This window comes from Phaenicophaeus curvirostris, chromosome 3 (assembly GCF_032191515.1).
Source record: "Phaenicophaeus curvirostris isolate KB17595 chromosome 3, BPBGC_Pcur_1.0, whole genome shotgun sequence".
In the NCBI taxonomy this organism is placed as follows: domain Eukaryota; kingdom Metazoa; phylum Chordata; class Aves; order Cuculiformes; family Cuculidae; genus Phaenicophaeus; species Phaenicophaeus curvirostris.
The window spans coordinates 72965709-72983091 of NC_091394.1; the positions used below are offsets into that span (position 1 = coordinate 72965709).

A 17383-nucleotide genomic window follows, 5' to 3' on the forward strand; every position below is an offset into this window, starting at 1 on the left:
ATTAACACACTATACTGGGTCTCAACCAGGAGATGAGCATCCGAGTAACAGTTAACCATACAGAAGAAAATCTGTGTTTAATATAACATCCAAACACTTCATAGCTTATCTGACGTTCTCTCCCACTGCCACCACTGCCTACGTTCTGAAGCATAAAATCAGTTACAGCATTACTTGTAACATTTCTGATGGTCATAAAAATTTAGCCCCTTTAAGAAACTTAAATTATTATTTTTTACAATTATTTAGCCACCTTCAAATGAATCACAGCAAGACATTCCAAAGAAGTAATGTGGACTTCTTGGAAAATCCAGAGCTCATCACAACAATGCTAGGCCCTGGTAAATAACAATTTTTCACAATATTTCTGTTTTTCCATGTCAATAGTTTTGCTGTATTAGTGTGTTCCATATATAGAATCACGGCATAGATGGATATCACCTTTAAATGGAGAAAAGGGAGAAATGGAAACACACAATGCTTTATTTTATATGGTACAAAGTTATGCTAGCATGTATTATTTAAAGAAATACCTAGAATAAACAACACTATTTGTGAACAGTAAAATAGACCTGTTTAAGATTTTCAGGTAAAAACTTGCTTGCTGATGAGGGCTTTAGTTTAATAGCTTTTAAACTGACCGACATGAATCTTAATTACTAATAGTTGATATTTACTAACCAATTTATTTTACTGGCTTCCTGCTATGTTAAAACAGGGAAAAAGCAAACTACTTTGAAAAAGCAAGGTGTTAATGATTCCAAATCACTATTTCTAATACAAACCAATGAGCATGCCACATCATCTTTCTCAGAGAAATGATAGTTAAGAGACAGTGCAAGATGATGCAAAGAGAGCATTACTCACACATTTACAGGGGGAGGACAGCAGAATTTTTATCTTAGGCAGATCTACTACAATGAAATTCTACCTCCTCCTGTATTTAAAATAATAAAATCCCACCTATTAAAAAAAACCCCACATAGTCCTAAACCTGGGGTTTCTCCTTAAAAGAAACCATCCAAGACATTTTCAGACATCACAAGCCTTATCTGAACTTGTAATTATATGCCAGGGATTCCTGCAGTATCAGGAGGTTGCACTTAATGAACCAACAATCCCTTCAAATCTTGTGTCTTACGGGGAAATTGCTGGGTTTAAGACAAACTTGGCTGTAGGAAACAACATGACCTTTCCACAAACTTCTTTGTGTCCACAAGCTAGACTGGGTATGATCTAGGAGTGTTTCAGGAATGGTATACTCACAGCTAAAGCACAATCAATGTAAAATAAAATGGAAACATCATTTATAAATGCCTAAATATAGAAGTGTCTGAAACTGGATTCAAAATGCTCATTAAAGCATTGTCTCTGCCTGCTAAGGATTTCAGTCTGCCACACTCTATGCTGGCAGACAGTTGCCATAGAAACAACATTTCTCAGTGTGAACTCCTTAGGGGGGAAGGGGGAGGCAGGCAGCAAGGGCAAGTAATGTACTCACAGTTATTTTTACAATTTTAGAGATTATCTGTAATTTAGAAATCTGTGCAGACATTTGAACTTCTGTTTCATGGGAAGTACTTTCTATGTTTGATCTATACCAATCGTATTTGTAAGACAGAAAATGGTCATGAAGTAAAAAATGATGGCTGGAATGACACCAGTATACTTTATGAAAGAATTTTAGACACCGCAAAATTATAACACTCTAAAATCAGAAGGAAAAAAACACAACCTGTCTGCAACTAGCACATGGATAGGCTCTATTTTAAAAACAAATTTACCCTAGCTCAGACACATCTACAGCTTATTACATATCCATTTAATAACAACTGGAACTATTCTAATTTGTAATCTGAGTCTGATTCAAAGATTACAACCCTAGTCTTTACTCAGCTGATTAATTAAAGTTAATAAGAATACACTTACCTGGCTAAGAATGTTTCAGGAATACATGGGATTTCAGGACTGCAAGATCCAATATTATCCTAAAGCAAATTCATTTACCATCAGTTAATAGGAACCACAAACTACTATGATCACTTGCACACCTATGAAACGACCAAGTTGCTTCAGGCCAATCTGCCAGAGTGCCATGAATCACTCAGTTCATCTTCAGTGAATGCTTGATCTTTATATAAAGACTTGAGGAGACTGGAGAACCTTTCCATGAATAAAACAAAAGTTAGGGGGAAAACTTGCAACGCTTATGGCACTGTGATCCATGAAATAAGCTGTTGAATTGACATATTTTTGCCAAATTCATTAATTCACTGATGTGTCGGAGACTACTGGGCTTTAGTAGCCCAAATTCAGGTAAGATCCTTAAGATTATCTTCTCAATGTTCTTTTTCATGAACAACAGTTTTAAGAAAAATGCTGTAAATGCCATAAGTGCCATAAATCGAAATTCACAGAAGTTGTGTTAATGAATTTAATCCCCAAATTGCATAGTGCAAAATCTACTGATCTCAGAACGTGCCTCTGCTAAGGGGACCTGGAATCTGAGATAAAGTGACAATTCCTTCCCTTCCTTACTATTTTTGTCCATAAATCTTATGGTCTCTGCATAAGGTTCAATTTCAAAAGAGCGAAGCGTAGGGACCGGTGTGGAAGAATGTGTTTCACACCAGCCGTGTCTATAATCTGGTAATTACAGATCTTCTTTTATGGGAATGACATTATACAAGTCCATCAGTTCTGTCACTTCGGGAGCAAAAAGCTCTGACCTAGAGTTATGTAAAAAGAACATCAGGTTTGAATAATGTCACCAGGAAAAAGTCATTAAAGGCTGCACAACCACCCAGGGGACACAGTGCCCAGCTAAAATACTGACACACACACAGAGCAGAACAGGAGTGAGGGTTTATGTAGTTTGGTCTCTAGGATCTGGGCACTTAATTCTACGCAACTGCACCTATGACATGTTAATGCTCCTTTGGATGTTATCAAAGATAGATACGAATTTTTTCCACCTCACACAGCAATACCCCAAAAGGCTTCCAACCACTTCAAAAGTAGCCCAGGAATCTTAAATTATACCAAAACACTTTGCTGTGTTATATGCTCTTTAATAGTCTCCTTCCCTGTGGCAGGGTACATGTTCCATTTCACACCTCAAAATATTTATCTTAACAAAATTCAGCTTTTCCCAATAGATTTTTAAACCATAAGCCACACACTTGGTACTTCGATGCAACAGAGGCACTATTTTACAGTTTCAGTGCTCTTAAGCTGTTGAGTTGATAGAATATTGAGTTCTTAGATGCAAGAACATCACACTGATCTTAAACACAGCAGCCTATCTCAGGTCAGCATGACAAACAAGCAGCTGAGACTGCTTGGCCTAAAATCACTGCACACACTTCATTTTACCTGTAGTTTGAGGGGAAGGAGGGACAGATCTCCATCTCCTGTTCTAGAAACAAAGAAATAGCACTGCTGTTTTTCTGTTGGGTTGGAAATGGAAGCCTTCAACTCTTACTCCACCTGTTTCTCTCTCATACGCAGGTGTTTTTCCCCTGTACTACATGATGGAAGCTGCCCACTCCTGCCCTAGTCTCACTGCAGCTTTTCCATCTCCCTATTATTCTCTAGTCCAAACAAGCAGTTGAAGAGGCACTTTGCTTAAAATTACTGCACGTTTCACATTACCTGAATCTTTTGGTTCTGTAGTCACATGGTGAGAGAAAAAAAGAAAACAAACTACTTCTTTGAATCTTTGTATGTTATTGAGCTCACACATTCAATAACAGGATGCACATCTGTTTTGTTTTACATATAATGTCGTAGTGGTTAGGACCACCAAGTGAGAGGGGACAGGACGGGAGGGGGTGGCCTTGGGCTCCGCCGGGGGAGGTTTGGGCTGGACGTTGGGAGGGAGTTCTTTACAGGGGGGGTCGTTGGGCGCTGGAGCGGGCTGCCCAGGGGGGTGGTTGAGTCACCTTCCCTGGAGGTGTTTGGGGCGCGCGGGTGGATGGGGTGCTGAGGGATATGGTTTGGTGTTTGGTGGGAACGGTTGGACTCGATGATCCGGTGGGTCTCTTCCAGCCTGGTTATTCTGTGATTCTGTGAAATTCTGTGTTAAAGCCATCACCTCACCAGTTATACTCAGCTCTCTTAGCATTTTAAGCATTTGTTCCCATGGCTAGAGAGACTTTGTCCTTGAAATTATGCAGCTTTCAAGTAAAGTAGTATTAATGGCACATATATAAATGAATTTTTCTTTATATATGTTATAGCTATTTACTTAGGATTTTTACAAGAGGTAGAAAAAGAAATACTGCTTATGTTAGCAAATACACAAATAAAATTCTCCTCTCTTTCAGCATCATGGTGGGTCCTCAATAACAACTAGAAGCTGTGGTTCCAAGTAACAATAATGTTGCATTGTTTTTCATTACAATAACATTCATATAGCGTGTACACATTTGCTTGGTTATGAAATTATGATGTAATAGTATTTGTTATTATGGATGTGATCTTTTCCATTTTAAAATATGATAAATTGCACATATATTGCCTTCTCTTCTTGTGACTAGTTCAGTGAAACAATACATTCTAAAAGCTGAAATAAGACAATATGCTAAACTGCTCATTCAAACTGTCACAAAAAATAGCATGTCTTAATTGGTATGACTAAATATTTGTGAAAAGTTTTAGTCTTATGTTAATAAACAATTGCTGCTCAAGGCTGCTGCTTTCTCCTTTTACAGAAGAAACAGGTATGAACATTAATATGCATTTTCTTAAATATGTTATGCTTCAGAGAGGCTGCAAGTCGTTAATTAGGAGAATAAATGTAAGGATAACTTCTTATGTTAATACAGAACTTCATTCATACATGAAATATTCTGTCCATAAGAAGAATTTTTCACAGCCTCTAGCCCCTACCCTTGCAATAGTAAAAATGTCTGTCTGCCTGTCAAGTCACTTTGGATTCGCAGACATAACATTTCACAGGCAATTTGATTTGAACCCTGTCCTGAACACTAGGAAAATATTTTCATTAGATCAGTGGCAGCTCGCTGAAAAGTCATTAGAAAAAACAATGCTAAATAAATAACCATAAACCCTGGAAGCAGAAATACTTTCTTCCCTAAGAAGTCTTGCTGTTGTCCCCTGCATTTGAGCAGTCAGTGTATCCTCCAGCCAAGTATGAAGGGCAAGTGAACTATTGTAACCTCACACCTATCTGACAGGCTGATCAGCTGTACACATGAAATGACCATTCTTTCCACTCATCTAGTAGACCAACGTTACAAACAATACCGAAAAAAGCAACTTGAAAGTCACACATAATCAAATATCTTCTTCACTGTAGGATTTATCTACTTTTTTTTCAACTTGACCAGAACATTACCATATATCATTAAAAGGGGAGAATTTAAACCGCAAACAAGCAATCTACACTGTGGTAAGGTTCAATAGTCCAGAAGCCATGACCAAGACTGAGCTCAAGATGAAGAAAGATGCCACATTTAGGTACCTGCATGCAACCAAAGCATCTCGGCTCCTATTGTATGAATGGAGTCCTGAGGCAAAGTTAGTTGCCTAAACAAAGGCACACAGGTTGTGTGTTATTTATGCCAGCCCCTTGTAAACAACAGAAAAACAGAATATACTTGCAAGCTTACTTTAACTGACTAACAGCTGCTAAACAAAAAAGAAACTTAATTCAAACATGTTTATTTGTATCGTTTAGGGAAAGAAATCTAGTTTCTATCAAATATAACTTCAAAATTTTCTGCACTATTTCAATTACCACTCAACACATTCTCATATAGCTTCATATGATCATTTGTGACACAGGTTAAAAATTTGCCTTCAGTGCCCAAATGATGTTATTGCAGGTCTGAATACAGGTTTTGGAAGTAATTATATTAATACGAAATAACTATTACAGATGCTTGCCAACCGAAGAATACTTTCAGGAAACACTCAAACTACTGCTTTTCACTTCACTATTAAACATTATTCTAATTTAAGGAAAAGAAATATAGAATCAACTACGTATTGGAATACTCATTTACCCATGTAAGATGGGACTAAAACCTGTCTTGTTCCTCAATTTTGCCCGTTACTTTTTGCCCGTTATACATTTCTCATTTTAGTAAAACTGCTAGTCACAAGAGACTTCATACCTTGAAAGAAGGTATGTATCCGCAAAATGGTAAGGAATCTCTTGGGTCAAGATGGAGATTTCAAGTGAAGAATTATAGAATCATAGAATCACCAGGCTGGAAAACACCTCTTAGATCATTGAGTCCAACCATTCCTATCTGCCACTAAACCACGTCCCTGAGCACCTCGCCTACTTGTCTTCCAAATGTCTCCAGGAATGGTGATGCAACCACCTCCTTGGGCAGCCTGTTCCAGTGCCCAATGACCCTTTCTGTTTAAATTTTTTTCCTGATATCCAGTTTGAACCTCCCCTGGCACAGCTTGAGGCCATTCCCCCTTGTCCATTTACCTGTCACTTGGGAGAAGAGGCCAGCACCCACCTCTCTGTGACCTCTTTTCAGGTAGTTGTAGAAAGCAGTAAGGTCTCCCCTCAGCCTCCTCTTCTCAAGGCTCAACAACCCCAGTTCCCTCAGCTGCTCCTCATAAGACCTGTTCTCCAGCCCCTTCACCAGCTTTGTTGTCCTTCTCTGGACATGCTCCAGAGCCTCAACATCCTTTTTGTAGTGAGGGGCCCAGAACTGAACACAGTATTCAAGGTGCGGTATCACAAGAAGAAATCAAGTTAGTCAAGTTTTGGGGGAAAAAATCCCACCAAAACCAAAACAAGCAAACAAAATACCCACCCAAAACCATTAAGCTAGGAGTTCATGCACTAAGACACCTGTGATTTGACACAGCCAGTATTTGTTGTTCCATTATTAACTGATAAGGAGGCAATATGGGAGCAAGTAAAAAGCCCCAGTCAAGTATTTGTTTAGAGTTTACAGTCAGACAAACTATATGGCTACATAACACAGATAATTCAAGGACAAAATTCTTTCACAGCAAAATGTAAAATTCTTTATTTTCACTGTAATTGTATTACCATCTCAGGCATTACAAACTAAACCATTGACTTTTAGAGCATTCAGGCAATTACAGAAATAAACAGGAGTTTCTGTGAGTTTCATGGGTTCCTACTTTCATCTGTAGACATCCAAATACCTCCAAAAATCTTCAAGATATATATCATATGTAGGTCCTTCATTGATGGATTCCTCGCCTTCCGAATAACCTGTCACTTCCTGCATATGTCACGACAAGGGTTGCTCTTTTCCTGTAAGACAAAAAAACCCTCTAATTACTTCAGGTATATAAAAGTTTTCATGGATCTGCCTATAACCCTTTTCTATTCTAGGTACATTTAACAATTTGATATTTTTTTCATTGATGCAAACATTCTACTTTCATTAATCATAGAGACTTAATCTGAAACATTCCTGGTAGACTTTGTCAACACAGTAGTATCAGTTCATTTCAAATGCTGAGCTATGTACAGGTAGGCCTGCGCCCCACATCTCAAAAAACCCCAGTGTCTTTCAGGACAAATGCAACCCACAGACCACCAACTTTACCAACAGCATCTCCCTTGTACAAGTCACTCTAGAAAGCCTTCCATCTGAAAACACAGCTTTCACTCATAGATGGGCATATACTTTGGCGTGACCTCAAAAATTCAGAACTAGGGAAGTCTTAAGATGGATAAGAATCACGTGAATATTCAATTCAGCAACCAAACAGTTGACAACCACCGGCTCCTAAATACAAGCTCATTTATTCTAGTCAATTCAGAAAAAAATAGACTACCACTGACCAAGTTTCACTCTTATAATGAGGAACTAACTTCTGAAGTATGACTTGCAAGCTGATATCACCTTTACATACTAATCGGTCCAGAATACTTGCAGTACCCTTTTCAACACTGTCTCCAAGATTACGCAGCAAAATCACAAGCTTTTGCTTTCTCTTAATGAGAACAGGATTTTCTCCCGTTAGCTTCCTACTCAACCACCCGTACTTCGTGCTTAAGACACCAATGATAGCTATGTGATATACTTTGTTATTCTAACACAACATCCCAACAAATAACACTTTGACATTTACCCACCCCCTTTTGCAGCTGAATAGAACCAAAACCTCAGTGCTTTTTTATCTGTATGTGCAGGTGGGGACTTACATACAGATGACTAACATAAAGAAGAGGAAAGGCTTTTAATAGCAGGTTTCACAATGAGATACTCTTATTTCTAAGACAAGAGTGCATATGACTGGATACGTTTATGACATCATCCTACAGACACAGATCTTCCAGACCTAAAACAATCTCTTAAAACACAGGCAGCTCACCTTGCCTTGCACCAGTTTTTACACCCAAACTGTTTGCAGTTTAGCCATGTCATGAGCAATTTTAGAGCTCATCTGCCCACTGATTCCATTCCATTCCTCTTTTACCTATGCATATAACCATGTGAAAGTGTATATATTACCAAAATTTGCCCCTCTTACAAACTCAAGTGACAGGATGAGGCGGGGAAAAAACATCAGGACATTCAAGAGTTGAAACTTCCCTGTCTGCAGGCAGGGTCCCAGACAAGTAAAGCTGTCATATTGAGGACAAACAGAAAGACGTAAAAATTAAGATCAGGGAAGGCTGACAACCGTCATTTATTATTTTAACTTTGTTTTTCCAAAGAACTGAAATTTTACAAGTTTAAAACTGCCTTGAACTGTAGCCAATACAGCAGTCATTTGTGCATATTTGTCCAGGTTAGGAGTCCTATTTCTAGAACTATACTGTGATGACCTCAAAAGCAGCCTAGGTTGTAGCTTGATTTGATATTATAATGTATCATAATGGCCCAAGAACATTTTCCCACACTTGGTGTGCAGAATGTGAATCATTAGATTTTTTCTGAAGTATTTGAGGAATTATTTCATCTCAAAGGTTAAGGTGGCACTCTTAGGTATTCTTCACACCCATCATTCATTTCTGCTCACTTCTCCCAAACAACACAGACCAGAAACAACAATGACACAAACTGGATTAAGCTCATTAGTAGTTCTATAGTGGACACTGATGCACGGGCAACTTAAACACTAGAACCAGACATTGACCAAGCAGAAATTTATCAAGACTGTTCTCTTTTATTTTGAAAAGACAAGTAATATTCACATAGAATATCAAAGCTATGTACTGTGACTTCACAGTAGAAAGCATTAATATGATGTCATATTGACTTTAAATTTGTAAACATACCTGAGCTTTTTCCTGAAAACAAGGGAAAAACCCTTTTCCTTTGTCTGGTACTCGCCATGGTAAGCTGCCAAATACTGACTAAGGAAGTTATGCACAGAATTAACAGAGATGAACTACACAATCTGTCTTTGAAGGCTCTATCAATTTGGCAGGCTAGTCCAAAGAAAAATGTTTCCTATCAAATGTGTTGTCAAAGCCTCCATGACTATTTTTATAGCTTAACTTAAAGTGAAAAATGCACTTACTGGCTTTTCAAGTACAATTGGATGATCAGGAAGAAACTCTGGCTTCTTCAGAGAGGGAGAAACACTTGAAAGCTTCAAAAGGAAATCTCTGCTGTATTTGATCCTTTCTGTGAATATACAAGATCACAAAGTTCAACATTGTTGTTTAAGGCATTAAGATCGGGAATTCAGAGAACTGATTTTGTTTCTTCTAGATTGGTGGAAATGCTGCCTGTAGAATACAGAAATCAGTTTTAAGAGAAGCAGCAATTTAAGTCTGATCTTGCATCTTAACAATTTGGAGTAAATTACAGAGCATTTAATTTTAACTCTATCAAATTGACCTAGTGCTGAGGATTATTCCAAGCTAATAAGGGTCTGGTGTTTTAATACAGAAGAGCACAAAAGGTGAATCCAACCTTACGCTAGAGACAGACTCCTCATATCTTGTTCTAATTAATAGAAACAGCTCAAACTTGACTTGAAACCTCAAAAGAAAATCCGTTTCTGTCCCACACCAAAGTGGCATATGTTTCTATAGGACAGATAACAAAAACCATATCTCTTTCTTAGAACTAGTAAGTTGATGTCTTTCAACAGTTAAAATTATGACAGCTGCTGCATGTAAACTGGCAAACAAATTCTCACCAGTGAAACAGTTTTGAGAGTTTTATGCTGAATCAACAGGAGTCACAGGCTTTGCTTAGAAAATACACGCTATTGAAGTTTGTACCAGTACGTTTACATTAGCATAGCCTCAGATATTGTAAGTCTATCCATGTCCATATTTTAGGCTGATATTCTTAAAAGAGGAAAAACAAGAAGAAAGGAATTAAGCAAAGAAGGGGGAAAAATTATCTCTGGTCCTTAGTGACAAAAAAGTTTGTTCCTTTAGGAATAATGGGCCTTCAGTAACACTGTTACACAATCACCTGATTGACTGACTACAGTTTTCGTCTCTCAAACTGTAGGCTGTTGACAAGAGAATCCACAAAGACAACCATTAACGGGATCTTTTTCTGCCTTTGACCACAAGTGACTGCAATAACTGCTGAACGTGTGTGAGAGCATGAGGATAAACTTAAAAAAAAAGTTTGAAGTATATGAGCATATTTGAAAATTTACCACTTGGATTTTTCCCCTTATTTAAAAACACATGAAGAAAACAACTTCTGTAAGGCTTTAACAAGAAAGATGGGGGTAGATTTTTTAGAAAGGCCTACAGCAATAGGGAAAGGGTTTATAGTCTTAATCTAAAAGAGGACAGATCCAGGCTAGATATAAAGAAAGTTTTACTGTGAGGGTGGTGAAACACTGGAACACGTTGCCCAGATTGATGGTAGACGCCCCATCACTGGAAAAGTTCAAGATCAGGCTGGATGAGACTTTGAGCAACCTGATCTATTTGATGATGTCCCTGCTCATTGCAGGGGAGTTGGATTAGATGGTCTTTAAAGTCCTTTCCAACCCAAACCATTCTATGATTCTAAGAGAAAACAAGGAATTGACTGAGATAGCAGTAAAAAAACAGTTAAGAATTGCCAAGACAGATAATTGAAAGCACACCAACACTGAATTGGTATCAAATGAAAATTATTATCTAGAACTTAAGGTACAGCTGGAGATAAAAGCTGAGTTCCAGTGGCAATTTCACAGTGTGACGGAAGAGGAGAAGAAGCTAGAGGGAAAATTGGCTGGGGGGGCCACTGTCCAGCTACTGAGTAGGCATCAGTTGGTTAGCAGCAAGTAGTTGTTTTTTTGTGTTCCTGGGTTTCACTTCTCTCTCCTTGTTTTTTAACTTCCATGAATCACCTTAAGGCAAATCAAGGGTGTTCCACTCTGAAGGTGATATGGCCAACAGCCCAGATGAAGTGCCTCTACATAAACGTACACAACTTGGGCAACAAACAGGGGGAGCTGGAAGCTACTGTGCTGCTAGAAAGCTATGACCTGACTGCCATTACTAAAACTGGTGGGATGAATCCCTTGACTGAAGTGTCGCTATCAATGGCTACAGGCTGCTCAGAAGGGATAGTCTGGGAAGGAGGAGTGGAGGCATTACTCTCTGTATCAGGGAACAGAAAAGAGTGTGAAGAGCTGCCCCTGAAGAATAGCCACAAACAGGTTGAAAACTTATGGGTGAGAATAAAAGACTGAGGCAGTGGTCTTTGACATGGTTCCCCACAAAATTCTTCTCTCTAAGTTGGAAAGGCATAGATTTAATGAGTGGACTGTTCATTGGAAAAGGAATTGGTTGGATGCTTGCATTCAGAGAGTAGTGGTCAATAGCTTGATGTCCAGTATGGACCCCTGAGGGGTCCATATTGTGATCAGTACTGTCTAAGACATACATCAGTGATACACACAGCAAGATGGAGGGCATCCTCAGAAAGTCTGCAGATGACACCAAGCTCAGTGGTGCAGTTGTCACACCAGGACAGGATAGCATCCAGAAGGACCTGGACAAGCTGGAGAAGTGGGCCTGTGTGAACCTCGTGAGGTTCAACAAGGCCAAGTGCAAGATCCTACACCTGAGTCAGGGAAATCCACAGTTTCAATACAGGACGGGGGATGATGTGATTGACAGTAGCCCTGTGGAGACAGTCTTGGTGGTGCTGATTGATGAGCAGCTCAACATGAGCCAGAACTGTGTGCTCACAGCCCAGATAGCCAACTGTATCCTGGGCTGCATCAACAGAAGCATGGCCAGCAGGTCAAGGGAGGTGATTCTCACTCTCTACTGTGCTCTCGTGAGACCCCAGTTGGACTATTGTGTCCAGTTCTGGAATGCTCAACATAAGGATATGGAAGTGTTGGAATGGGTCCAGAGAAGGGCCACGAAGATGATCAGAGGGCACCTCTGCAATGAGGACAAAGCCTGGAGAAGAGAAGGCTTCAGGGAGACCTTATAATGGCCTTCCCTACAAGAAAGCTTGTAGCGGACTTATTACAAGGACATGCAGTGACAGGACAAGGGGGAATGTCTTTAAATTGGAAGGGGGAAGATTTACATTAGATATTAGGAAGAAATTCTTCATGATGAAGGTGGCAAAGGCACAGGAACAGATTGCTGAGGCAAGTTTTGGATGCTCCCTCATTGGAGGTGTTCAAGGCCAGCTTGGATGAGGCCTTCAGCAGCCTGGTCAAATGGGACATGTCCCTGTCCATGGCAGGGGGTTGGAATTAGATGATCTTTAAGGTCCTTTCCAGCCCAAACCATTCTATGATTTTCCCTTTCATAATGATTTATTATCATCATTATTATTTTATTTCAGCTATCAAACTGTTCGTATCTCAACCTATGAGTTTTCCTCTCATTTTTTCCTTTCCAATTCTCTTCTGCCTCAATCAGCTTGTGCGGGAAGGAAGTGAGCAGCTATGTGTTGCTTCATTGCCAGCTTGATTAAGCCATGCTAATCAGAAAAAATAACGTGCAGCCCACTCATGTTCAAAGTTCAACTATCCTCCATACAGAAAATACAGCACTGGCACAGATCTCCATTCAATATTTTACCTTTTTTTGCTTCTGATTCATGCTGGTTTGGTTGACAAGGCATCACAGTTTGAGTTAAGATCTTCACTTCAGTCATTTCAGATAACTAAAATAGGAGTAAAGAGTCAAACATTTTTCATATATTCCACAAAATTAAGTCATGAAGCTTTTTTCCTTTAAGCGTATTAAAGCAAGGACATATATTTCTGGGTTTCTTAGTTAAAAATAAAAGTTGTAGCACAGTTTCAGTTGTTGAAAATTTTACTTTTACCAGTCACCAAGATTTTGGACAATTAATACTTTCTGTTCATGAAGAAAACTGGATTCTGTTCATTTTTTCTACTCCTTGCAACTGAATAATAATTCTTTGCAGTATAAAAACAGTCTGAGAAGAAAGAGTCTTGCACAAATCAACCTGTAGTCAGAACTATAGCTATTTATAACAGCTGATGCATCTCTAACTTGAAAGATGAAGGTCCTACAAAATAACTGCAGAAAACTGTACATTAGGAATACCAGTAATGTAAAGTGCTTCAGAAGTTCAATTTGAACCTGTAGAATGCTTATTACTCTTGATAACTTATAATAAAGAAATAGTAGGTAAGCACAGTTGAGACACAGAATGTTACAGTGCTATAGCTAGCTTTTAAAAAGAGCACAATTGTATCCTCCATTTCTCTAATCTCACCCAGAACAAGCCAGACGTTGCTTCTCTGGGGAATAATAAAAGCAGGAAGGACTTCCCTTAAGACCAAAAGACAGACTTGGATCCTCTCACTTAGCAAAAGGTTTGATAAGAATCAAGACCCAATGTCAAGAGTATAATGTTGAGTTCTTTCCAGCTGCCAAAACTTTGAGGTAAGAGTTTTGGAAAGTAGGAAAGCAGCGTTTACCCTCAACAGTTTGTTTTGGCCCCCAAAAGACTCCACAGGTTTGGCTGTAGAATTTTAATCTTATTCTTAGACAGAGATTTTGGGGGGAAAACAGGGGCAAGAAGAACTGAAAATTTTGGGAAGCATTTGTCAGAAGCTGGGCAGAGACAGCACTGAACCTCGAAAGCCACATTGTACCACATCTAAACCCAAGTATTTCTGGCACTAAAGCATTACAGTGCTTCTGGTTTTTTTGAATGCTAAGGCCCATTTATTGCCTGGTCCAGCAGAGTCAATGAAACAGAACTACAGAATGCACTGGCGCTAATTAACTAGTTTTGTGAAGTCTGCTTCCTCAAACAAATTTGTGCCTGTGCTAGAAAAAATTTTTAAAAAAAATTTCCAATGCTACTGATACACAATAAGCAATGACTGAATGTGTACTTTAATATAGTTGTCTTAAATTCAGTGAAGACTAAATAAACACCACACAGACTTCCATAAGACTGTTACATAAGTAACTTGTAAGATGTATTTTTCAACTATTAGTGCATGCAAATAGCAGGGAAAGGCATTCCTGAAACTTCTTTTTAAGATTTCTGACATTGCTGGTTTATAATATATGGCTTCAAGGACACTCCTAGCTGGAAATAGAGTTTACTTTTCACTGGGTCATGTAAGAGATCAGCTGGCTTCCAATTTAGAGCACTCTAAAACACATTCCATCAACTCTGCCATCTACTATTTACTCAATACTCACCCAGTCAACCTTACTCTGCAAACATACTTCAGGGCTGCTAGGTATTTCAGTCTGAAAGTTTATTGCAATGGCTGATGCTGATGAAAAGAAGAGAAAACGTTAAGTATTTTAAAAGTAATCCGTGCTTTTATTTTGTGATACTTGCCACAAGAACACTACTGAAATCCAACTACAAAGATATTATAGGGGCATTCACTCACAACTTAAAAGCTCTAAAGTGCCATAGGATCACTTTCCCAAGAATTTTAAAGAAAGTAAAATTTATCACGTCACTTAGCTTCTGTCCACGTCAACACTGCTCTCATCATTTCTCTGGCCACCAAAAATTTCTAACTTAACAGTAAGTAATAGCTGCAATACTGCAATATCTACAAGGAATACAGGAATTTAAAAACAAACTCAAAATATAGACACCTGACATAAATACTGCATTTTTTAAATTAGGCCTTTTTTCATTTGTTTTAAATGTGTATGAGGGCTAGACAAGAACAGTATAGTGCAGTATATCATACTTGTAATAAAACCTAAAAAATAATCTATTAGTTAAACCATGCGTATTTTATATTTTTAACGGCAGGAGTCAACTAACTCAAGAAATCCCAGTTTAACAGAGAAGCCTGATCCAGCTTTCTGAAGCCAGAATTTCAGATACTGAGACTGAACAACACCAAAAAGAGTTCTGCATAAAGCTAATGTAGTTTAAATTCAGATTTTATTGCAGAGGTGATATAGTAAGATCAGCACACAGCGAGATATTTATACATCACTGTACTTTCAACAAAGGCATTAAAGAAAAAATCCCAGTCACCTTACACATACTTGCTATCTCCTTAAAAGCAACTGTAGCTTTGGAAAAATGAACTGTATGTTAGCCATCTTAGCCAACTCACCTTGTTTTGAAGACAGATGCTGCACAGGTCGTGCTGGCTGAAGGGATTTACCAATAAACTTTTTAGTTAACATTTTGAAGCCTTACACTATAAAAAAGCAGTAGAAATAAATACAGAGCATTCAGTTTCACATACAGACGTTAAGTCAGAAGAACAGTCTATTTACCACCAGTCAGTTGCATTTGACAAGAGGATACACTTTTTTTCAGTATCTAGGCAAGAAAAAGAAGGCCCAATATAACAGCCTTCTTAGATGACAGAATAGGCTGGATAAAATTTGCACGAAGACAGAATCAGACACCTCTCTCATTTTTCCTTCCAACTGAGTGACCAGAACTTCTTCTCAATAAGATTATTTTTTCCCTGTATGTATATCTGTACACTTGGAGAAAAGAGATGGGGACATATGATAGAAATTAAGGTATTTTCTAACAGTTAATCTAATAGGTTAACTCTGAGTTAATTCAATAGGGTTTTAATTAATTAATATCAATGTACAGTCTGCGGGCTACACAGGAGTTCCTTATATCTATCTACATAGACATTCATAATTGTTTTTTAATATCTACCTCAGTTAAGTTAATACATTTTTGCATCTTCCCACTCAGGCTGCTACAGATGCACCAAATTCTGCTAAGGTGGTGCTGAGCTGACAAAACTACTCAAGTAAACCATCAGTCATAGTATCTTAATTTGTAATATCTGTATTTTAATTCTGCTTCCTGCCCCTATCCCTTTTGTCAACTGGGGGATTTCATCATTTCATAGAATCATAGAGTCATAGAATAACCAGGTTGGAAGAGACCCATTGGATCATCGAGTCCAACCATTCCTATCAAATATGAAGGAATTTCAGCTTCTTTTAGAGAAAAAGAACAGCAGAATAAACACGGTATTCATGGTACTGAAAACCTCTTTAAGAGACCTTGTGAGACAAGAGAAGAACTGTTGTAATAAAAAAATAAAAAAATTCAAAGGAAATATCTTGACTTGAGAATTAAAATTAGAGAGATTACTATCCAATTCCAGTATGGAACACGAAAAGAGGAGTTGGGCTATTTAAAATAAAATCCACTATCACTCCCCACTTTAACTGGTCTTTACATTATAGAAAAAAATAAATCACCTAGTTACCATGCTATAATCTTTTGAGCACTGAACTTCTACTATACTCAAGTACCAATTTTCCAACAATTTTCCAACTTTCCAACGCAGGCAGTCTGAACCCACTCAGATGCAGAAAGCAAAATTAGAACAGTTGAGCTAAAGCTAGGAAAAAAGTTCTGGTTTAATCCCCTGGTTTTTTCTACCTACTCAACTGAAAAAAGAAAGATTTGGAAACTGTAGTCAAAAGCAACAATGAAAATGCCAGCAGGTGAATAAACTGAGACATAACAATATGACTTGTGATGAGAGCAAAACAATACATCTCCCCCACCTCGCCAGTTTCCATGAGGAGAATGTCTAGGAAAGCACATAGTTCAAAAGAAAACAAAGAAGAACATGAGAGGAAAAGGGAATTTGGAGTAGGGATGAAGTCAAGTACAGTGTTGTACCAGATCTAGTTCCTCCTTTCAGTTGAAGGAAGAGTCTAGAAAATATCTCAACAAGTCACCCTGCCCGAACTACTGCACCAATAGTGTGTTCCATGTGACTAACACCAACGAAAATGAAGAACGGTTAGTTTCAATAGCTGAAAAACAAACTGCTTCCAGAAAAGACAGCTACTGCTGCCATGCCTCCCGCACCCCAAGACCTCTCCTCACAAGGACTGCAGAGCTTCTCACGACAGCTGCGACTGGTGCCCAGCAGACACCAACCCCTCCCGGTCCCCAGCAGACCCCAACAAGCCCTCTGGTCCCCAGCAGACCCCAACAAGCCCTCT

The 17383-nt window shown here is 38.5% G+C and overlaps 1 protein-coding gene across 1 annotated transcript; it reads right to left on the reverse strand.

Annotated features, from left to right (window-relative positions):
• Positions 1 to 6997: 6997 nt before the first annotated feature.
• C3H8orf88 (chromosome 3 C8orf88 homolog) lies at positions 6998 to 15808 on the reverse strand. The gene is made up of 5 exons (XM_069853125.1): positions 15499 to 15808; positions 14609 to 14685; positions 12998 to 13082; positions 9505 to 9611; positions 6998 to 7279 (listed from the first exon to the last, which is right to left on the reverse strand). Exons 1-5 carry the CDS (start codon positions 15569 to 15571, stop codon positions 7241 to 7243), a joined length of 381 nt encoding a protein of 126 aa, XP_069709226.1. The 5' UTR covers positions 15572 to 15808; the 3' UTR covers positions 6998 to 7240.
• Between the last annotated feature and the right edge of the window lie 1575 nt (positions 15809 to 17383).